The 24066-nt window shown below is 40.8% G+C and overlaps 3 protein-coding genes across 3 annotated transcripts in view; all 3 read right to left on the bottom strand.

Moving 5' to 3' along the window:
* Nucleotides 1–4976, bottom strand: part of sars1 (seryl-tRNA synthetase 1) — a gene marked incomplete in the record, with an annotated part of 8693 nt that extends 3717 nt beyond the window's left edge. Inside the window, 6 exon segments of the mRNA XM_035657065.1 lie at nt 1611–1766; nt 1939–2082; nt 3207–3365; nt 3488–3568; nt 3739–3809; nt 4801–4976. Of these exon segments, the coding sequence (XP_035512958.1) occupies nt 1611–1766; nt 1939–2082; nt 3207–3365; nt 3488–3568; nt 3739–3809; nt 4801–4936 (747 nt within the window).
* A 924-nt stretch (nt 4977–5900) lies between these two features.
* On the bottom strand, nt 5901–15345 carry si:ch211-207e14.4 (interleukin-17 receptor D). Its single transcript, XM_035656773.1, has 12 exons — nt 14941–15345; nt 12431–12515; nt 11070–11228; nt 10493–10611; nt 9783–9906; nt 9540–9578; nt 9301–9446; nt 9070–9144; nt 8335–8401; nt 7739–7876; nt 7322–7500; nt 5901–7150 (listed from the first exon to the last, which is right to left on the bottom strand). The coding sequence occupies exons 1-12, from the start codon at nt 15115–15117 to the stop codon at nt 6602–6604; spliced, it is 1857 nt and encodes a 618-aa protein (XP_035512666.1). The 5' UTR covers nt 15118–15345; the 3' UTR covers nt 5901–6601.
* A 135-nt stretch (nt 15346–15480) lies between these two features.
* The window catches only part of fam50a (family with sequence similarity 50 member A), a 10114-nt gene continuing 1528 nt past the window's right edge, over nt 15481–24066 (bottom strand). The window contains exons 4-13 of the mRNA XM_035656770.1: nt 21860–21984; nt 21060–21136; nt 20607–20673; nt 20311–20372; nt 20098–20174; nt 19182–19236; nt 18426–18474; nt 18209–18279; nt 17397–17507; nt 15481–15759 (exon numbers count right to left, since the gene is read on the bottom strand). Coding sequence (XP_035512663.1) covers nt 15751–15759; nt 17397–17507; nt 18209–18279; nt 18426–18474; nt 19182–19236; nt 20098–20174; nt 20311–20372; nt 20607–20673; nt 21060–21136; nt 21860–21984 — 703 coding nt within the window. The 3' untranslated portion in view covers nt 15481–15750. The remainder of the gene's footprint in view (nt 15760–17396; nt 17508–18208; nt 18280–18425; nt 18475–19181; nt 19237–20097; nt 20175–20310; nt 20373–20606; nt 20674–21059; nt 21137–21859; nt 21985–24066) is intronic.

Below are 24066 nucleotides of genomic sequence, written 5' to 3'. Positions count from 1 at the left end.
CGGGCGTTGAGAAGGAGGCAACACCGGGCAGAGATCCATTTACAGTCCACATGAACTCAGTCATTAAAAACCAGGAGCAGTCCCATAGTTTCACTAATTTTCTACAGTTCAGTGATTATCCGTTTTAATCATGTCCTGTGCTTCTTTTTTTTTTCTTTTAAATTACACAATAGTGGCAAAAACAAATGTTTATATTAGTTGTAACTGTAATTGTTATACATTATATATTTTAAGCCAACAATTACCACATGAAGTAAGATTTTCAAGCGTAAATCGGTCGAGTTCAGCAAGTGGAGCCACACACGAGTCACAGACATGTTGTGCTCATACGTTCAGCAGACAATGAATGCTTGTGGTGGGCTGCTGCAGCACCGCTGCTGTGTAGTCGCACCATGATGCAATACACATTGGTTGGGGTCGGCCGGGCTACTGCTGTGCTCACAATAACGTACAGCCCTCATTCGCCATAGCAACGAGAACCGCTACATGGTCTCCATCCCCTCTGGTACCGAACAAACGTCACTTTCAGAGGCTTTATCCAAAAATGAAGCACCAGCAGATAGGGATGTTACTACAATGCTTACTGTGGTTAAAAACATCCCGTTATCATGATATTATTCAAACTTTCCTAACTACCATAAGAGTCAAAATACAGTGAAATTAACCTCACACCACATTTGACTTGGATTTGATCAAACCTAAAGATGTTACAATATTATTTTTTTCTTCCCGATACAGACTGCGCTCCCTGAACTTGACGTATCGGCCGATACCGAATATTTAAAAAAAAAAAAAGAAAAAATCTATATTTTCACTATTAAGCCTGTATGATTGTGTTCATTGCTGTGTGGCCTGGCTCAAGATAAACAGTAACTTAACTGCGATTGACCATGGCATAGTTACACTGGGCTATGAGAGCCCACTGGCACTGCCCATCCCTCTGCACACTGGCTCCCTTCTAGCAACCAAACCATGACCTGAGCTGAAGCTGAGCCAGTGAGTTCAGTCACATAAAATAAATAATATTAATAAATAAAATGCATGCTGTCTGTCAGTAGGTGGACCTGAAAACCCAGGGGCCCGGTTCTCTGGCTCTGCTGTGGCTGCTCTGCCTCTGTTGACCAGTGGAAAGGTGCTCCTGTGTGGCTAATTAAAATAAAACAGCTAATGAGGAAAGGAGTGCTGTGCTGTGTTCATGGCGCCCTGGGAAACAACAGCCAATGATGGTAAGAAAACAAAAACTGCGGGTGGTATTGCTACCATTGCTGTGTTTCATCATGGTATATAGTGTATTCAGTATACTGGCACACGTTTACTAACTGCAGATGTGACAAAAGGTGCGCTACTGCTAGTACTATCTTCAATGTGCAGCTCTTTGTTTGGGCCTCAAGGTGGCACTATATGGCCAAAAGTATGTGGACACCTCAATATCTCATTTCAAAACAATGGTTCTAATTTGGTTGGTGTTTAATTTCCATAATATTATTTCCTATTGTTCTTATACTGCTCAATGTAGCAAAATGCAGGACTATGCAAGACATAATATTCTCTGTGTAGTCAGACAGACGAACAATGGCACCCTATAAAGTTAAATACAAGTTAACCTTTACCTTGTAAAGTTCTTCGTCAAACTGGCTGAGCTGGGCGACCTCCTGCATGACTTCTTTCCTCATGAAGAAGGGTGTGTAGAGCATGGTGTATTTCTTGCTGTAGAGGAGCCTTAGGGCGTAATTGATGAGAGCCTGCTCCAGGAACACCAGCGGCCCCTGAACAAAACGAAGGAGAGGAAAATAACAGCTGGTTTCTTGATTTACACGTAACAAAGCAAAGCGTTGTTCGCTCTTTTTCTTTGGTGAGGAAAAAAAAGCTTGAAAGAATGTTGGTTGTGTCTGTCTGCAGTAAATGACTAGTTCATGCCCTGCTTATATTTGAACTCACCTTCAAAAAGTAACCTCTGCTCCCAGCCACGACAGCTCCCCTCTCTCCATCAAAGCCATCGATCATGACCACCAGGTCAACATGGGAGTACTTCTTCTCGACGGTGCAGTCACCCCAGGTGCGCTCCACCTTGTTGTCTGCGTCCTGTCAGGAGGAAACCAGAGGAATATCAGATAAAGCTGAGTAGTCAACAGACTAAAAATTATCCTGCAACAATTACATTTTTCATTTATCAAGCAAAAAACGCCGAACACTACTGGCTTCCAGCTTATACAATGTGAGGACCGGCTAGTTTTCTGTTTTATATCATTAAATATAACTAAACTAATAGTTTCTAGTAGGTTATTTCTCAAGTCAGCAACTACTTTAATCTGCTAATCTTGGTCTTTTCCACACACACACACACACACACACACACACACTCTTCCCCCGCCCCACCTCTTTCTGTTGCTCTTTCGCTGTATCATTCAGGAACAGCAGGATGTTTTACAAAGTCGCCCAACAATACAATTCACCCCACGTGGAGGAGGCTTGCTGTTAATGACGTAGCCTATCGAAACTATCGCAACCAGCGTGGGACCGAATGACATCGCCACCAACCGGGACCGTTCTCTATGACCGTTCTTTACCTGGTCCATGCTTGTTAAATAAAGAGTATCTGTGCCTTAGCCGCAATACCACATACCGGCCCGCTCTGTGTCTCTGCAGAGCATGTGCAATTGTCAGTAGACCGCGGGGAGATTTTATAACTTTGGTACATTCGATACTACAAAATGTGTAAATATCTCCCAAAATGTCCAACTCTTCCATTAATAGAAATATCATCAGCAGCATGAAGACAAAAACATTGAAATCTCTGGGAAATTGTGATGTGCATTTTTTAAAACAATTCTAGACATTTTATAGACTAAACTTTTTGTTTTTATAATGTATATAAAAATAAAACAATTAGTTGCAGCCCATCAACAACCTCATAAATGCACACTATAAACAAACTAGTACAAAGAGGTCATAAAAGCTGCTTCTGCTTCCATGTTCATGGCTGCTGGCCATTTTAAACATTTTATTTTTATAACGCAAGCAAGCTTTCTCTTTGCAAATGAGGGTCAATTAAAACTGCAGACAAACCATGCCGAGATGTTTAAGTCTCTTTATTCCTCCCAAAACGGTCTGAGTGCTCCTTGTAAATGCAATATTTGAGTTTTTGTTTCTTGTACCAACTGTTCATCTCCCACTCTAACCAGATGGGCCTCTATCAAACTACTCGCCTCATCATTGCTGATGGGTACAGATGGGTGCAGAAGGTTGCCGATCTCCCTCAGGTACTCGAAGCGCTCTGCCTCCAGCTTTATCCTCTCGCTGTCAGTTTTCTCCACAGCCTCGTCCACCAACAACCGCACCTTCTTGATCTGGCTTACTGTCAGGGGCTGAAACAAAAGAAGCAATTTGTAGGTTTTAAGTCCAGTCTGTTTACAGAGATTTGTTTCACAGAATGCAAAAATGCTACCATACAGGTGGTCATAAGGGCTTAGAGCACCGACAGTCATACCGATAGCGTTTCAGCTGTTAGGGACTCCAGGTTCTGTACTTCCTCAGGTACGGACTCATCCTCCCCAACTGGTTCCTTCTTCTGCATTCAAAACAAGCACAGGTGTTAAGAAGCAAAAGTACAGTCCAAATATTCTCTGGTCTCAGGTCTGGTTAGTGGACACATACCGACAGGGTTATTCCTCCTCTTTCATTCTGCACTAGAAGAGAAAACAACCTGTTTGGTCATTTAATGTCCCGGTGCTTCCATACCTTCATTTTCTCCCCAATGCTCTTGCTGCAGAGGTTCTTGGCTTTGTTGAGGTTGTCTGCAGTAAAGCGGCCTGTTGAAGTAAATCACAGTCAGTCAGTGCATGGGACTGTGCTTATGAGTGTGTATGTGAGTGAGAGAGAGAGAGAGCTGCAGTAGCACAGTAACCTGGGGTCAGGTGTTGCTGTCAGCAGCAATTCGCCCTCGTACAATCAAAAATGATGATGAAAATGTAAAGGGACTGTTTTATTTGATCACTTAAATAGCATTAGCAATGTGCTGATAATGTCATCCATGTTAGCTGGTTCGGAGTGACACCGACAGTGTGGAGCTGCACTGCAGGGCGAGGTTGACTCCACTTCACTGGGATTGCATCAGACTGCACGTTACCCGGCATCGCTAAGCTAACCCAGCAATAGCCAACATTTAGCTCTTCATCTGTCAATAAGACGGCGGGTGTGTGAGGTTATCCGGTGTCCATTTACCTCTACTGTATTTAGACACTTGTTATTAAGTCACTACTCTTAACTACGTGGAGGATAACAATATGGCTCATTTAGATTTGTTGAATGGTGTTAGCTGTGCTAACACTAGCGTGCTCCTCTTCCGCTGAGAACATCATGCCAAACCTCATTACAATGTGTCTATATGTTGTTTCCTAGCATACTGACAAATTCACGTGAATTAGGTGTTTGTTTGTCTATTTACACACACTTAAACGAATGTCAACTGGTAAATATGGCATGAATATAATGCCCCAAAGCATCCCGGTAACCATTTCAATGTGTGTGTGTGAGTGGAGATGACAAGCAAATTTATATAAAAAAAAGCATATTTTCGAGTACTATTTCTGCATTTCAAGTAGCCGAATAGAAGACTGGGTTTTATAAATGTGTTAAATCTTTTGAAGTCTCCGATGGGATGTGACAGTTGGCTATAATCGCATGCTAACCATACAATAGCCGCATTTCTTACTGCAGTTCGGCGTTTGGCGTTAGCACCATTAGCCACCGCGCTAACGTTAGCCGCTATGACTGAAACAGCAGGAATGAAAAGGCGCTTACATTTTCTCCACTCTGTGTCTGCGGCCACCAGTTTATCAACGAGTGTTACATCCTTGAACCTCTTCCTCTGGGTCTCACGGACGATTTCTGGATCGCCGCCTTTGTCGGTCCGAAACAGGTCCAAATCGAGCACCATCTTTCCACGCTGTCTGTCTGACAGAAAGAGCCGAATGAGCTCACAACGTCGACGATCCAACCGGGTTGCCAGATCTTGTTGCTCAAGTCAATAAACCGGAATCACAATTTGAATTGAATTGTCCCTTATACATACATGGCAAACAAAGCAGTGCCTCTCTTCTACAATTCCAAACGCTGTGTCATTAATCTTCTTCAGATGAGGCTGATCACAAAAGCTATTTTAGACACAAAAAAGTCGGGGGTTTTCCTCCAGCCTGGCAACTTACAGCATAGGACATACCTTTTGCTTTTTCTTTCTCATTCACTCATCATCAGTCATATATAAAAGTAAACCCATCGTATATATATACATAGAGCCATTTCATTGAAAACCCTTCCCAAACTGCACACCACCTGTCCAGTTACCTGCAGGGTACTGGCCACCCCTGAAACCTGATTGGTCACCTCATTATTCTTCCCTCTTCCACTCCACACTGTCTTTCAGAGGCTGTAGCAGCCTCCATTGTAAATCTATTTATCATATAAAACTAGATGACCATTGGTAGCCATTTCATGCTAGCCTGTGGGGAAGGGGGGGGTAAATAATGGCACAAAGTTAGACACAATTTTGGCAATGGAAAAACTGGCATGGCCATTTTCAAAGGGATCACTTCTGACCTCAAGATATGTGAATGAAGCTGGGATCTATAGGTACCCATGAGTCTCCCCTTTGCAGACATACCCACTTTATGCTAATTTCATGCAATTGGGGGTTGTGCCACCCCAGTAAAACAAATCTGGACATGCCACTGCTTATCAGACACCAGATATCCAGACTGCACACCACCACTCCAGTCAACAGCACGATTTGTGGTGTCTGGATAGGTGGTGTGCAGTTTGGGCAGGCTTTTGAATGAAATGGCTCTCCATACATATATTATAAATTTAATGAGCCAAAGAAAACTTGTTTCCATATTATTTTATTAGATTAGATGCACAAAAGAGAATTCACATTTCACAAAAATGATAATACAAAAGGCAAGATGACACATTTTTCCATATGTGTAACCTCATATTAGCAAAAAATTATAGGACCCATTAATCCATTAATATGAGATATGCACATGTATAAATAAACTATAAGGATGACTGTCAACATGCATGTATACAATGTTTAATATGTACTTCAATGAAAACATTCTCACTTCAGTAACTCAATTATATAGGGATTATAAGTCTTTAATTAATATACAGTGCTTATTACAAATTTTTTTTTACCAGAAATTACAAAAAAAAGTATACCAGATACATTTGTAGGTCTAAGATAGCTTAACTGACCATTGCACACATTACTGGATGTTCTTTGTACAAATCCTTCGTGTACACACAAAGAGTATGTAGCATGTTAACACTTTTAATTGGTCAAAGTGCATGGTTGCTGACGTTGCAGCACAACTAAGGCAGGGGTGTTTAGCTGGGCGAGTGGTTAAGGGCACACCAGCAGGGACTGTACATGTACTAATCACCTTCTAGCTGTGCACTCATGGCTTCTCCTTTCTAGCCAGATATGGAGCTAAAAAGTTTGTGGCCATCATGACCATTTATCTTCAGGCCAACCTTTCTCCTACATTGGGCTGAGGATCATCATCAAGTCAGGGCGTATGGATTCCTTTATTGTGTGTGTTTAGTCTCTTTCTGCAGAGTGACAGCTTTTTGCCCTCATTTCCATCGCAGCCTCAGAGATAGCCCACTGCAGAGCTGCTCCAGATGGTAATTTAGTAAAGCCTTCCTCTGAAATGTGGTTTATCTTCAGGTAACCCCCCGGACTATGCAGAGCCACCCCATGGAGGTGAGAGAAGAGCAGTGATAAGTCCCTTGTCAGCGTGTAGGGAGATACCAGCCTCAGCTCAGTGGGGATGTCAGTTTCCTCAGAGTACTCAAAAATGGCCGCCATGTATTTGGACAAGTCCTGGCCTCTGGCTTTGGCTCGGCCCACCTCCTCTCCGATGAGTTTGATGGCTACATCTGAGCTAAAGGCGTTGGGCCCAAAGCCCAGCCCTCCGTCTGCCTCCCCATCTGAGCTGTCACCCTCTGGCTCTGGAGGCTCAGGTCTGTGGTTCAGGCCCCGAGAGCAGATCACCAAGATGAAGTTGCTTTCCCGGATCTGCCGGCAGTGCCAGGCCATACTGCCCTCCTCAGCCACGCTCAGAGAGTCCCACAGGTCCAGGCACACCTGGGAAGAAAAAGGGAGAACAGTGTCACCCCATCTTATATTAAAAGAAAGAAAATCAAAGAAATAGAAAATATAATCATTAGCTTTGTAATATGTTGCCAAAATATATATTTATCTTTTGTTGTTTATAATTGGTTTCTGTCTGTCCAATTCTACCACAGCAGAACCTACCTGAGTGGCCATGTGCTGCTGTATGAAAGCCCCCAACTGCATGACGGCTTTGACATGAGCAGGGCCATCATAGCTGCTGTAGCAAATCAGAAGACGAGGAGGGGTCAGCCTGTTTCTGGGCAACGACACTACTTCCTCCTGAGTGCCGCTCTCTTGGTGATGTTGCATTTCACACAATGCTGGTAATGGCAAAGACAGGCCGGAGGTAAGGATAATCATAAATGTTATTGTTATTTATGTAACAGAAGACACGAAGATGTTGCAAAGTTCAAGACAGTAAAAGTGACAGAGTCAATGAATAATAAAAACAATAAAATAACTATTAAAAGGTACAAGAAAGGTTCCCTGGTGTGAAATGAACAGTTATCATGATTTATTATAGTGATTTTACATGAAGTAAGTGGTATGTCTTTGCACCTGGTTTTATGAAAAGTTTCTTCAACTGCAGCCTTGTCCTGGTGAGAGCAGCCAGTAAGACTACAACGATGGCTAATACAGCCAGAAACAGTGGGAGAACCAGAGCCAAGGAGGGAGTGACAGGGAGTGGTGTGGCTCCTGGTGAGGCTCCTGGTGAGGATGGAGGAGTTGTGATTACAGTTCTGTGACAGACCTTCAAGAGGCGCTGTACATAGTTTGACATTTAGGAATTGCGCCTACAGTCTTTGCATTACTGCCAAGAGTTAGATGAGAAGATTGATACCACTGTCCAATCTGTGTTCTAATTATCATTTATAACCGATACACCTGTTTCTACCTAGTCTTTATGCTAAGCTAATTGCCTCCTGGCTCTAGCTCTGTAATTAGCATGCAGACATGAGAGCAATATGGATCTTTTCATCTAAATCATAACAGGAAAACAAATAAAAATATTTCCAACCATTTTAAAGTATTGTACTTTAACTTTATACTTTTTTCCAAAGCACACTTTAAATCTCCATATCTCCAGAGTAAGGAGGGGTTTGGATATTGATACACTGTGATTGTGTGGATCAGCAGCAATAAAACTCCCCTACCTTTTTGAATGAGCATGACCTGGACATTGAAGGTTTTCCTCACTGCATCCATTTCATTAGCTGCAATCTGCGACAAGTGAAGTGTTGAGCATGAAAGTTAATTCTTTAACCAAAGTAATTGTAGTTTGACAAAATAATCTTAAACCTGCATTAATTATTTTTTTTGTAAACACAACACTGAGATATTATTACCATTTAAAGTTAGTATAGCAATAGGTTGCCTATTTATCCTCGAGACCCGAAGCAACATTAGCAAGATTATTTGCATTGTTCTGCTATGGTCACCAGCTGGCCGCTAGCTTTGATCATGTTCCGCACAACATGTAATGTGTATGGCACAGTGGCTTTATCTTGGCAGGAACCACGCTGTGGAGAGTAGCAAGAGCGAGAAATGTTGCAGCCTGTAAAACCAAAACAATGAGCTTAAAGATGCTAAGAAGCTACGTAGAGCACAGGGGAACCACAGAGTCCAGTGATAACTCTCTGTTTCCCACCACGAGCGACCTTTTTGACATTACACTCAGTTATTTGATCTGGAAGCCGGAAGTAGACCTTGAGTTAAGAAATACAAAGAATAAACATATATACATGAGTATAGCCCATATAACACATATTTCATTATTATTTATTAAACACAAAGCCACCGTAGGATCTTTTGGTTGAAAAACAGTTATAGTTTTATAAATTATGCATAAATGTGAAGTATAAATGAGCTTTAATGCTCTTTTATTTTACCTCACAGGTGTAATTAGTTCCTTCTTGAAGGTCATTCAGCTGATAGCTGTGGTGAGTTTTGTTTTTGGAGGAATTCTGAGGAAACGATATGCATGGTTGATACAATTAATAATAAAGTTCACTTAATCATCAAATATGTCCATAATATAAATAACAGAAACAAGAAGGTTTTAATACACTGAATGAAACTGAAACACAAAATACAAAGCTGCAGACGTTGAAAGCACTCACAGGTGTTATGTCTATGTAGTTCTTTATGCCGTTTGCATAACACAGTGAGAAGTAGCTACTGATGCCCAGGTTTGGGGGAGCCAGGTTAAAGGTCACAGTGATCGCAGTCCCTTTCTGCTGGACCTCAACATGTTTGGGGTACCAGTCTACAACCAGACCATAAAATATTGAAAGATACAATAGATTAGTGGGCATTGTTTATTTGGGAATTATGAGAATTTGATAAAAATGTCAAACACCTTTTCTGCACTCCTCAAGGCCGTTCTTCTCTGCACATGCTGCAAAACAAAAATGTGCTCATTACTATAAATTCACTATTGTTTCGACAATAGTCTTACTAAAGAAATATGAAGTAAAGTACCATGCTTAGAGAGCAGATAAGCTTCCTGATGACAGAGCATGACAAGTCATTATAACTAAATGCAGAGTAAATAAGCTAACAGCGTGATTTAGACTAGCCTAGAACTTAAAGCGGGTCTTACAGCGTGTGGAGAAGATCTTGCTCTGGTAGAACTTCTCCCACTTCTCAGGCACTGGCAGGGCCATGACCGTAACAGCATACTGGGATCCAAGGGAGAGGCTGGGGAAAGGGTCAGACGTGTACACCTGCAGAATACAGCAGCAATCATGACCTTGGTTTTCTTTAAACACACTGCATATTTTTATCTGATAAGGTGAGATAAGAGTTTTTGACATGTGCTTATTAAAGGTTGAGCAGAACGGCCTTCGCATACAAAATCTTGTATATATTGTCATTATATATTATAGTATAATACAACATTGTTTTGCTTTCTTTCTTTTCTTTAAAGAAAAAAAATCAGCTTGTTCTCATAACATAAGAATACATAAATAAAAAATAATGAAGTCTCTAATGACATTTTTACAGATTTTGGATAATCTTCAGCTTAAAATGTACAGCTGTTTCCTCTAAGGACATACTTTTTGTGTTTTTGGAAGGCATCACTGTGATCTCACCCAAAACATTCAGTTCACCCAGAAACTAAAAGGGGGAGTGCCTTTGGTAAAACAGGAGTGGGAAAGATTTAGGTTCCACTGACTAATTTATTTTCATTGTAAACGTTCCTGTGATTAACAACTTCCTGTGAGAACTTGAGAGAGGATTTTGTGTTGTCAAAAACAGCCCACTAGACTGAAAAAACAACAAAGGCCGAAGCAAGTGGGCCCTTCCTACCCTTTGAGCATGTGACGGCGTGAGGGAGAGGTTACGGTTGAAGAGAAACAGCTGACAGGCAATACTAGACCCTCCCAGAGCCTGGAGGGACACCTGAAAGCCTCGCAGGAACGTGATCCCTGCAAAAAGGACAGAATGAAAGCAGTGTCACAGATTGTGGCAATCCATCATGTATGCGTGGACCACACCATGTCAGTGCAAGGTCAGTTAAACGATAAATTACATTTTGCTACAGTTGCCTGAATTAAACAAGCTGTCTCATGGCATTCTCGTAATACAAGGAATCATGTTTACCTTTTAGTAACAATTTACTGTATGTCACCTGAAATAAATGAAGATGAAGTAAAAAATGACTTTGGGGGTAACTCGTGTCTGACATGATAAATTAGTTGGCTAGAGTTAGCCTGGGAACCTGATAAATCTGAAAGCCAGGCTAGACTATTAAAAACCAACCAAACCACTGTATAACTTCTAATAATTTAAAGAATGTGTTCTCATAACAAGCTCACACAGAAATTGGCTTTAAATTATAGGAAGATAGGTGCGTGTATTTAGCTGTAAATCTGTATTAACATACCATAGTAACTGGGCTTCCAGGAGACAACAATGGTGTCAGATTTGGGGTTTGGCTCATGTACAAACTCAACCGTCACATCATTTGGTGCTTGGACATAGTGCTGACAGATTGTAGGGTCTTCTTCTCCAAGCAACTCAAAACAGGGCCATGGAATACAACCTGAGGAGAAATAACAATGGATGCACAGTGTTTTTGACATTCTCAGTACATTATGAGTTATAGACGGTGCAGCATACTCTTCTGGATTTATAATGTGAAAGGAAACTGGATATTTAAGCATGATTAGTCTATAGCCATGCTAGAGAATCTGTGAGGGGGAGCGTACATAGGGTTCACAGGGTCCTAAGTTCCCTAACCCCCTAAACCTAACCTTAGAACTGGGAACACGTGATCCTTTGTCATGTTCCCATTATGGGCCATATATATTTGGGGAACAAAGAATGATCCGCCATTATTACTTTACTAAGCAACCAAACTGTTTTTTTTCTGCTGTTCAACCAATGTATGTATTTAGTACTGTTGTCGATCCATTCAGGTTCAAAGTATTTCCACAACTTGTGCTATAAAAATGCATAGCGACCTCCATCGACTGGTTGAAACCTGGCTATTGCAATTGAATTTTGCTATTGGGTGAGCAATGGTTCCCAACCTGGGGGTCGGGACCCCCACTAGGGGTCGCCAAAGCTTCACGGGTTGTCTCAAGGCCTTCTTAATTTTAAGGGCTGTAAGAAAAATATACACAGTTGGCCTGTATATCATCATCCTGCATTCAAAAAGTAGAAAATAAGAGATAATAGAATAAGGGTCTGGAAGACGAAAACACTGGAATTTTCAAAGAGGAAGCCTATTAAGAATGTATGATTGTTAAAAAATAAATAAATATGTAATACGTTACAAAATATAATGATCTGCTCAGAATTTATCCAAATCGCTCGTTTTACACAAACTTTCTGCAGTTATTGTGTTCACTGTTTACAGTTTCAGTTGTTCTGTACTGTTATTGTTCTGTACTGGATATAATATGAAAAATCCATCAAATATGTAATTTACTTAGGGGTCTGGAGATTAGTCAATGATATAAAAGGGAAAAGGACGGTGCCCGGTTAGCTCAGTCGGTAGAGCTGGCTGCTGCAGCGGCCCGGGTTTGAATNNTCTGCCCCACTTTCCTGTCTATCTACAGCTGTCACTATCAAATAAAAAGGCCAAAAAAATAACTAAAAGGACATGAAGGATAGAGACAAGGCAAACAACATCTCACTGCTGCCAAAACATGTTTGAGCAATTAGGCTATGTGTAGAGCGTGCTTAAACACAGTTTTACAGTGTAATTAATCCCGCGCATCCTGTCTCAATCCGACTTACTTCCAAACGCTTCGACAGAGTTCAAACCTAGAGCCCTCCTGACATCACCTCTGGTTACTCTGCAGTATTCACATACAGGTCCTCCCTGCAAGGGAGAAAACAAGAATGAACTCAGACATAGCACTTTCAACTGCATTTTTGCCTATGCATATGGAAAAACACTGTTAAGGGAGCACAAAAACAGAAATATGCACACAAAGCGGATACACTCTCACTTTCTTATGATACATTTTTGTTTTTAAAAAATAATAATAATTTGAAGCACGGCCCATTTAGGCTTCCATAGGAATTCCTTTCACCCTGCAGTGCATATTTCTGGTAACTTGAAATGCATTTTTACTCTTTGGTCTTTTACTGTGCCTACCCTTAAGGCATCAATGAGCTCCAGCTGAAATGCTTGTCAGGATGATTTTCTGCCTTCAGAGGGCATGAAATTGTGTTTTGATATAGCTTTCTAAAACCAACATCCTGACAATCATGCCCACTTAACGCAGCGATTGTTCAGGTGTCCAGAGATGAGACATAAGCAGGGTAAAAGTCTCTCTCGAGCCCACTTCTTTCATTATTTACACAATTATTCTCTTTATATGTACAACCAAGTACAACACTATGAACGCCTTTGAGGAGTGACTGAGAATGTGTGCCGTTTAATTTCTTTTAGACTTGCTTGATTGAGTTTCACCTTCCTTTTTTTTTTTTTTTTTATTGGTTCCAGTACAGTACAACACTGGCAGAGGTAGAGTCGTACGTGGTGGACTGATAAAACAATGTGGGTCTGTTTCAGAACATTCTGCATGCAATCCTTAATGTCTAACAGTGGTTCGGTCTCAACTCCCTCTGGTTTTCTTGATACCATACCCAGTAATCATCTGTTTAGAATCATCTTAAGTCTAACTGTATTTATGTGAAAAGCTCACTTCAAACCACGTTATAGTTCACTAAATCTAGACTAAAAATTAAAACTAGGTGTGAACATTTTTTTAGTTAACTAAAATAAAAATAAAGACTAAACTTTGGAAAAAACAAAAAACAATAGTATACTTACAAAACTAACAAAAATATATAGGAAATGACTTTAGTCTTTGTCAATTATGAATTGAAAAAAATAATATATATAATAACTTCAAACAGAGTAAGCACTACCAGACCGAGACCGTAACTAGACTAAGAGGTGGAGAAAATGAGAGAAGAACAAATACTGTGTCTGCCCCAGGCATGAAAGGAGAACGAGTGTGTGTGTATGGAGGTTCACACAATGGTACTGTCAGGTTAGGTAATGATAGTCAGAAAGTCTTTGTAGCCTAAGTAATAACTTGCACGCAAGCTGATGACAGAACATAATCAACATGCTTGGCATGCATGGCAAAAATAAGAGATCCTCCAGTGACACTCAGTGTGGGTGGCTTTCCATTTCATTTGATTCAGCCATCCAGTCCCATCTGTACACTGTGATCCTCCTGTTTGAATCTGGTCTTGAAATTTGAGGATCACAAACTTGATACAGAACTTGATACAAAACGAGAGAAGTTGCCATTCCCACATGAAAGTGTGTGTCAGTTAAATTGGATTGTTGTGTAACACCCACTAACCTCAGAGCTGAGCTCAGGTTGATAACCTTCCTTTTGTGCATTTACTATTTATAGATAGAAAACAGTGGGCCGTGGCTCAGATCTGTGATTATTTCACCATCCCACTGAAGTGGAGTGGCTTCAGGTCAGAACATTTTGTCTTATTATCAGTGTTTTTACTAAAGTTAGGTGGTTTTGACCTTCTTGTAGATGTAGGAGAAAATGACAGTTTGATTAAACTGCTGTGAGACACTGGCAGTTTAAGTATTTATAATCAGAATGAAACCTGTCCTAATTTTTTCATAAATAACAAATCTGTCAAAATCATATTTAAGACATTTTAAGGCCTAAAATTCAGATTATTAGATTTTAGACTCTGCTGACTCCCTGCTTCTCAAATTGTTAAATCTCTTTTATCATTTATCATTTATCATTACTTAAGGGGCCTTAAGTGAAATTATGCAGTAGAGAAAACAACTTCTTCTGCTTTGCAAATGTCCCCTCTTGACCGACAGATTTGTCTTGTGGCCCCAGGCCGTGAACCTGCTGTAGGTTATATGATCAAGTCAACCAGAAAGCCATTTTCTTTTTCTCTTCCTATTTTTCATAAATATATATATAAAAAAATATTTTTTTTTTCCTGGTTTATGGATACGGTTTATATCACAACTTGCCAGAAGTGCTGGGTTAGAGAAACAGTCCAGTGGTGGCGTTGTTGGAATTACAAGATGAAAAAACCTATTTAAATCGATAATGAGATACATATAGTGTATGTATTGAGCAAAGCAGTTAAAATATAACCCAGCCAGTAAGGCCATAAAGGAATTTAATGTCTACAGTTTCACAAACACAATGTGCTCTATTAAATATAAGCTCAGTGTCAACACAGCGGCACACTTACACACACACGTAAATGTACACAAGGTGTGAGATCTGGCTTACCTGTCGTATACAGTCCAGACTGCAGTCCTGAGGAGTGATGGCTGTGAAATTATCCTGAGCCCAGAGCGGCTGACAAAGTGCCAACAGCTGGTACAAAACGAGAGCTACCTTCCACATGCTGCTACAGCCGGCATGACACTGTCCAACTGTGAGCAGCAGACCACCACAGACACACATACACACACACACACACAGTGGACTGAACGGCTGTTAGAAGCCACCACTCGGTGCGAAAAGAGAAATCTTAGTCAAAGTGCTCTCGATGGTGCGTGAGAGTGAGTGACAGGACCCAGGGAGAAGGGAGAGAGATACTATAGGAGTGGTGTCTTCAGGCTATGGGTGGAGGCTCCCACACATTACAACAGTTACGTTGCCAAACTTGTTCATTTTGTTGTGCAGGAGCAGGGGGCACATTGCAGGTTTGGCTGTCACACAATTTATAGTAAGCAGAAGGAGCAAAGGAAACCATGATCACATAAGACATGAACACAGGAATGAAGAACATATTTTCAACATAAGTTTTTTCTTCAGCACAGTAGGTCATAGCCAGGTTCATTTTATTAAGCACAGATGCTACAACATGTTTATGAGCTATATACATACAAATGTGGGGTTGTTTTCACAGGAATCATTACACTGGCCATTCAAATACATTTGGGACAACTAGTATTTCAAATAGCTAGTAAAATCATGAATCAATAGTTTATCAAATCTTGATAAAGCATTGATGAAATATGTTTTAGCAGAGTAAAATAACATCAACAGAAAAACATTTGCATCAAGGACGCAAGAGTGGAGAAGACAGACGTTTCACCGGATCTGAAAAACAAACAGAACACAACGTTACTCCACCAGGAAGGAACATGTCATGTCTAAATGACTGATTAAAGGCCCAGTGTGGAGGATGTAGTGGCATCTAGCAGTGAAGTTGCCACTTGACTTCCAAGTGTGTAGGAGAAACTACAGTGGCCATGAAAAATGCAAAAGGCACTATCTAGAGCCAGTGTTTGGTTTGTCTGTTTACTGTAGAAACATGGTGGTTCAACATGGCGGCCTCTGTAGAAAAGGACCCGCCGTGTCTGTAGAAATAAACAGCTCATTCTAAGGAAACTATTTGTGCATCTTGTTTGTTATTATTTAGCAAGAGGAAACAGTCACTGATATGTCGTAGCCAGCCCATGCAAGTAAAAGTTGGCAGCTCCAGCGCCCTAGGCATAAATACTCCCACAGAGCAGCAATGTGTCACACACACAGAGATTTTCCCTAAGGGAATCTTAAAGTTCATACTTTTAATACTTCTATATCACTCTCGAACATTAACACAGTTTGTGAGTGTAGATTTAAGTGCTAAAGTGGTTTTTTTAAATGATGTTCTGATAGTTACAATCCAACAGTGCAAAGCTTTGGAAGCTTTCCAAAATCACCCTTTAAGAGCCAATTTATACAACAAATTAGCCTGATATTATGTGTTCACTAGATCTTTTTAAGTTGGGCCTCATGCAGGAAAATCTCATACAAACAGTTCTAAAGAGGCACGTACAAGGGAATTAAGAGAATGTGCTATGTACAGAAATTATCTCTTGCTTTGACTTTAGCCAGAGTTGCAGACAAAATGTGTGGTCCAGAGCAGAGTCATATGAGTCATTCACAGACAGGCTGCCTTTCTCCGTTGTGCAAAAATCACCCATTTGACCTAAAACCACAATGCCATGGACCTCTATTCGATTCGATGTAGTCTCAGGGATCCCTGTGTGATAAGATTTAGTTATTCCATAGCAAGATTGGCATTGTGGCACCAAACGAGAAATTGGCAGGTTAGAGGAGATTTTAAGCGGAGAAACACACTTTTGTATCCCTTTTAAGGACAAAATACACATGTAAACAACGTATGGCAGGCAACAACAGATTTGAAGATGTGTGGATCACACACATAAAGCCATGCCCAGTGGAATTTCAGGGTTAGGGGTGTTGATTATGCTAATTATCAAATCTGACAAACTTGCACCTCCTCACGGACAGGAGACACCGTTTTTTATTTGCTTTATCTTTTGAAACAGTACTATATTTAAAAAAAAACCATGTTCTAGTGTGTTTCAGATCAATATATTTCATTCATTAGAAAACCACCATAATTCAATGGGACAGTATTGTCAGAGAATGTTAGAAGAGTGAGTCATATTCCTGCCCTATGGTAATTGACAACATGACTGCGGTTTCTCCTCTCTTTGTAGTGGTCCAGCTGGACTTAAACTTGTTTTCTTGGCAAAGACTCTATGTGGCCTGGAGCTTCAAACGCTCCACTGAAACACAGCAGCATGAAAGGGTGAGGTTACACAGGGACAGAATCACCCAGAGAGGTTCAATTCCCGAGAAACTCAGAAGAACTGATGAAGCTAAGTCAAGCTGCCTTTGACTAAATTTACACCCAGCATCACATTTAGCAAAACGCCTCTCACCGTATATTTGTCCCATTTCTTCTCAGGATCGTACGGCTCCCAGCGACTAGCAGGGAATATGTGCTTGTTCTTCTCATACCAGCTCCTCAGCACCACTTTACCTGCATGAGACTTGAGGCGAAAGAGCATTACTGTGTTAATTTGGCTTTTACATGTGGGTTTATCAGACTCATCTTCAAGGACAGGAACCCAGGGCACTCCCCCCAGCCTGTGTTTTGCCTACACAAATGGAAGTGACAGGACATGTTACTACAGGCTACAGACTGATCATATTAGGTCCTGTATGATAAGGCATTCAGCAGCTGTCAGTTCATCTTACTTAAGTTTGATATATGAAGGGGCACAGGTTTTGGATGGAAAATGTCATTTGGTTTTGTTCAGACTAATTTTACTGTCAGTCCTTCACTGGATAGGGAAGCTATAAAAGTACAGCAGAGTTCTTTCCCAGTTAGCTTCTTAGTCAATTCTGTTGTTTTATGAATATAGAGTTCAGCAAGAAAATGAAAAACACAGAAACATTAAAAAAACACAATACTTGGATCATGGCCAAACAAGGACCAGCAGCGGATTGTGAAATCTGAAAGCTGAATTCATTAAACAGTCTCATTGAAATAAAATACTGTTGAGGTAAGCAACACTTTTAAGTCTTAAACAAGAAACACAGGGGAACACCAGAAATGACAAACATATTGTACTGACTGATTTGTAGACGATCTATTAAGCATCCACGGGTCATTTCAGTTTCTTTTACCATCAAGGCTGGCATTGGTTTACATCATCATCATCTGTTTTTACTGTAAACAAATCATCACCTCATCTTTCTCCACAGTGGCGTCGTTCACCAGTCGAATGTCATCGTGGACGTCAAAGCTGAAAAGAGGACCTAAAGAAAAAAGATACAGAAACAACTTCATACTGTTCCACAGACTGTACAGAAGTACAAAGCTTCTGGCTTTTCAACCAATAAATAGTAAAATATGTAAAAACAAATCAACGTAGTGTATATGGAAGCTGTTGGTGTTGACTTACCAGATTTGCCTCTGGCTTTGGTCACAATGAAGTCGTAAAAACTGTGGTGCTGAATGAGACAAATAAATAAAGTGTGATGAGATTCAATGAATGAAAGAGTGCCACAGCTATGGACTTAATAAACACTAATGACAGCAACCACAGTGTCTTTTATTGTCCCCAAATCCTTTTTTAAAGATCCCCTCCAGACATATGTTAAGACATATATGCAAATAATGTTGGTCTGATGTTTTTTCTGCAAAAAAATAAAAAATAAAAAATCCACAGTAAAATACTTGAAAAGACATCTACTCTTTCTTCCCTTAAAAATTACAAAATGTATGAATATGCAAATGACACCCAGCAAAGGGCCACGGGTCGGAGTCAAACCTGTGACCGCTGCAGCAAGGACTCAGCCTTGGTACATGGGGCAGCAGCTCTACCAGGTAAGCTACCACAGCGCCCCAAGTGTTGGGTTTTTATTGTAGTATCTATTCTAAACTTCCGAAATTATGCCCCCGACAAATAGCCCCCATATTATTATTTAAAAAAACTAACACGACTAATTAAAAATACATTAAAAACTAAACTGAAGTGAGCAACCCTCTCTGGGAGCTAACTGAAACTAAACTGAACTGAAATCCGCTGCAGGCAGAGCGTGACTCTAAGGGAGCTCCTTTGTGATTCTTGGAGAGTGAAGACAGACGCATATGAGAAGTGTTGACTCTGCTGTGACACTTTAACTCCAAATGAAGTGAAGTGAACAGTTGAGCTTACATGTGGGATTATCAAATCCTCTTTGATGTACATCAGCTGCTCTACTCCAGCAGACCTGCAGACAAGAAATGAAGTCCCATATAAATCCATTTTAACATTATGTCAAGGCTTGAATGGCAGAAGGTAATATTTCTAGGTATTAGGTAACTGGTAGAATCAGAAGAGACACAGACAACAGTGCTAAATGTTTTCACTACAGTGTTTACAATTGGAGGGGCTGAGAAGGCAAACATACTGTGTGTGTGTGTGTGTAGCTGAATAAGGGTTTCCTCTGTTTAAACCTGATACAGCAGGTGTTGTTTCCTCTCCTGCAACTACTCACTTGCCATATTAAGACTTTGTCTTTGCATTAAAAAAATGCAGCTCCCATCGCATAAATAAGGGCAGTCTGATGGCGCAGCAGAGTAGGGCTCCAACCAAAAAGATATCATAAATAAATGAATGAATGAATGAATAAATAAATACACTAGGTGGTCTGGAAAAAAAGTTGAACCTGGCTCAAATTTTGACGATGCAGTCATCCAGTGAGGCGCTGCGATGGCCAAGCGGGTACGTGCAAGCACACATTCCTGGTGTATTACTTTGTAACATAAACACTGGATTTCTACTATATATTGACTGATATAACTAAATAAATGGCGTCATGATAACTTTCCTGAGGGTAAAATCCTGTCTCAAAGTAATATGAACATCTGTGCTGTGTTTTAGCAGCTGTGCTCAGACTGCACTTCTTTCAACACACAAACTTTTCCTTTGTCAGTTCCCTTTTAGTCTGTTTGGATTTTCTTCCTGAGGGGATGCATGCAATGCAAAGAGGGAATGCATGAAAGGAGAAATCACAGGAAGAAGGATGGATTCTGGATTAATAGTGGAAGTGTATGTTTGGGTGAGCCTCCTCAACTCTTCCATGTCTCACCTGAGCTCGCTGAAGTCCTTTCTGAGGACCTCCAGAGCCCTCTGGAGGAAGTTCTGGATGGTATTTCCCTTCTTCATCTGGAAGTGAAACACACAGAGACATAATGAAAACATAAAAAGAGTAAACACTATGTTGAGTGTGTTGTCCGACCAAGGGAATTGTGTAGGTTTTTCCCTTAAATATCTCCTGTTATCAATACTAATCATGCTTTACCTTGACAGTCTTACGGTGTCCAGAGCCATCCCAGTAGCTGAATGTAATTTCAATCTCCTCACCTGAAGACAAACAAACCCACCATTATTTTTGGATTGAGAGTGAAGTGTGAGCGTACAGCAGTGAAAAAGACAAAGCGTGAGGAAGTCTCCAAAGCTGAGACGTGGGTCATAAAGTGGGACATGGTGGACAGAATGTTTATTTGTTATCAGAGTGAAGAGATACATGGATAATATACTACTGAATTTAAGTAATAATAAGGCATGTGTGGGTTTGTAAGTAATTCTGACACTCACTCTTAATCTTCTCCTGTTTGAGCTCCCATTCCTGCCGGAGTTCCTCTCGGAGACGATTCTCCTCCTCCTGACGGAAAGAGCAGACACAGTGAATGCAGTAAAAATGTACAGGTTTTCAGAAGAGGGCCACATTGCATTAATATAACATTAGAGACAAATGAGCAAGTCCCAGTATAAAAATGCAAACTTTATCATGTTGTTTTGTCAATCTAATCCCTTCGTTCTGGGACAAAGAGTTTGTTTTGTACATAGAGCTCACAGGGACAACTGTATATCTGGTTAGTCTGGTATTAACTAGTTACTTCTTGCCCTAATTATTCCTTTGTTTGTGCAGCTTGCCAATTAAACTAGAGCCTTCAGTCCTTCCGGTATTTATAGTTCTTACTTGGAATGTAGACAGACACACAGCAAAACACATCTATCAAGCTACCTGTACACATTAAAATACCTCACCTCTCTGTCTCGATCAGGAAGGAAACTCGTGTCCACGTCTGGATTTTTCCCCAGTTTCTTCTTCTTAACTGGAGAGTCTATTTGACAAAGTCAAACATCCTAATTAACATGTTATAGCTTATTTGTTTAAGCCGCAAAATAACCAAAGTGTAAAAATGACATGTTGTGATTCTGCTGGGGGTCATGTGCTGGACTATGTCATGGACAAGAGCAGCGACTCTGTGGAGTCTGGTGACGATGACAACAACCTTGAGACGGAGACATCCTGGCGGATTTCATTTGTTTCCTGTTGTTTGTTTTTACGCAAAGCTACGCTAACTGTCTCCTGATATTTAGCACACATTTAGACATAGATAAATCTTCCCAAATCATCAAAGTAATGCCTTAAAACACTCATTAACACTGCTTAAACATCAGACGACGACAATAAATGAGCAAAATAAAACAAAATAGGTAACCAAAGCTACAATATAAGCAACTTTGTAAAAGGATGAAATGATCAAATATTAAACTTCTATATTCACATTATGGGTAACAACTCATAGCCTGTCATGGGGACGTGCGTTTCGTTTTACTGGACTCCCCGTTTTTAACCCCTCCAAGACCCTTCTGGAACACTGTTCCAATTCACTAGTGATGGCTTGGACTGAATCAGAATGACAGATTGAGGAGAGGATTATCTTGCCAAACCACACACAACAAAAGAGAAAAGGGCAGAGGAGGGACAGTATACGGCTGAACACGATTCTCAGCACTTCCTGTTTAGCTGGCACATTTACATCCTTCACATAAATACTCACAATCCTGCTCTTCCTCTTCATTTTCCTCCTCCTCTTCTCCTTCGTCTTCGGGATTAAACGATAAACTGGCTATTTTCCTCTTCTGCTCCTCCTTTCTCTTCTTCTCTTTTTGCTTCTCAAGCTTGCTGCGAACAGAGAGGCATCAAGAATTAAAAAAGGCAGAGTGACCCATACCATAACCATCATTACATACCGCACTCAGTTTTTTCCACCCTATGTAAAAGGGTTTTTCAATATACATATTTTTTTTAAAAACAAGTGAGTAGAAAAACAACATTCAGGTTTTATTGTTACTGTGGTGGTGATGGGCGTCAGCTATCTTGGCTCCGTTATGCCGTCTGCATGGCCACCAAGAGTATTTTTAAAATTTTCTTTTAAGCTTCCAGGAAACAGTGCAAACCTTAAGACATCGCTCATTCTCTTTCAGCTCAGACATGGTTGTTTTTACTGGCACAAGAATACCAATCCTGTTCCAACTACAGTGGATAATCAGAAACACAGCTAATAAATCATCGAGCTGACATTCAGTCGTTTGATCTGATGCGTTGGCAAAACAGGAGAATGAAGAAGGATGGACAGTTTTTAGCTGAGCAGCTTTTGTATTGTCAGTGTTTTGTCACTGCTAGTTAGCTGTCTTAAAGTGTAGCTGATGGAAAATTGTACAGTGGAATTTGAGGACTAGCTATTACAAATAAGGAATTGATTATACCATGAGGTTACAATTATAATGTTTCAGGAAAACTGGAAAGAAGAAGATGGAAAGATAATCCCTGGAACATTTCCATTTTAAGTCGCATAATAGGTTATTTACACGACTTAACAGCAGGACTATTTGAAATGATATGACAGAAACAAGCTGCTTCAGTTTTACATTAACAGAAAGGGGATACACAAAATACAGACCTGTTTTATTCCCTCTCATTGCATTAAAGTCACTGGTATTAAACCCCTTTCAAGAAATAATATGAAAGACCACAGTACTGTATAGGCTAGGGATGTCATAAGAATCGATGTTTCGCTACCAAGTTGATGCCAAAGTTCTAAAAAAAAAAGTGACGGTACTCGTGTGTTTACAGGTACCAGGGATTTAACTCTTCCATCAGGGGGCAGAATACACCTATAAAGTATTCTAGTCTGCCAATAATGCCATAGGCAGAAAAATAACTCCCACCAGCACAGACGAACAACAACACGTTGAATATGGCAACTTGCAGCAACAGCTACACCACAGTAACAGTTTCCACATACGAACTCTGAACAATGTCCCGAGAGTCAGATAGGGACATTGTCCAAATTTGCCCTTACACACATGAGGAACGTGCAGGAGGAGGAGGACTCATCCGTAATGACTGTTTTTGAGTTTATATCAATGCAACCCGAGTTAAAACCACCAAATTAGAACTCCAGGGATTAGGGACTCCAGTCTGCCTGCCTGGGAGGAGAGACGCTCCATGGTGCGCTGGCACCACAGGTCGGACGCGAACTCACTGACACAGCCTTGAACATGGCGTGCTAGCTCCACCAGGTGAGTTGCCAGGGCGCCCCAGAAAGGGCCCCAAACTTTTGTTTTCAGTCGTGGACAACGACACATTGTACAAGCTAGTTCTGATCAAGTATACCCTGGCCCTGCTGTTACACCAGGCTTTTTTCACCAGATTTTGGAACCTGCAGGGATTTGCGCTTATTCAGTCACAAAAGCATTAGTGATGCTGGACTAATCGATAGCGGATACTTACTGGGAATAAAAGATGCTTTGCTGAAGCAATGGTGCGAAACACTACTTTTTTTTTTTACATGTAAAAATATTTTTGGTTCATTACAAAACTGTGGCGGGACCAATTAAAAGGTGGCGGGCTGCCACAGTCTATCTTTAATGGGAAAGGCTGCTTGTATTTTCAGATCTGTGTTTTAAGTGTTTTAAGATTGCTTAGTTTGGTATAAGAGAGAAACTTGAATTGTTCGTCTGTTTTGTTTTTATGTTCTTTCTTCCCTTTCTTGCCAAATGGCTAAGATGGGACCTGGTACTTGTATAGGCGGGCCTTTCTAGGTCTTCCGGCCTCAAGGGCTCTTGTTTGCGCTCGTGCCACAGCTTCACCCTGTTCGACACACCTGTACTCGAGTTGATGGTAAGAGGTCACTCGAACAGAAACCTAACGTCATTGCATGACACCATTCGCACCCGGCCTGCTGGCGTGCATGCGGAGGCA

The sequence above is a fragment of the Morone saxatilis genome, unplaced genomic scaffold (assembly GCF_004916995.1).
Source record: "Morone saxatilis isolate NCDOM2014 unplaced genomic scaffold, NCSU_SB_2.0 Contig15, whole genome shotgun sequence".
Lineage (NCBI taxonomy): Eukaryota > Metazoa > Chordata > Actinopteri > Moronidae > Morone > Morone saxatilis.
Note: the sequence above shows the minus strand (reverse complement) of the source record. Positions and strands in the feature narration are given on the sequence as shown.

Coding starts and splice junctions, on each gene's coding strand:
- si:ch211-207e14.4 (XM_035656773.1), bottom strand. CDS start 15,117: ATGTGTGTCTGTGGTGGTCTGCTGCTCACAGTTGGACAGTGTCATGCC. Junction 12,516..14,940: donor GTCTGGACTGTATACGACAG/GTAAGCCAGATC, acceptor TCTCCCTTGCAG/GGAGGACCTGTATGTGAATA. Junction 7,877..8,334: donor GGTCATGCTCATTCAAAAAG/GTAGGGGAGTTT, acceptor GAGCCTCACCAG/GAGCCACACCACTCCCTGTC.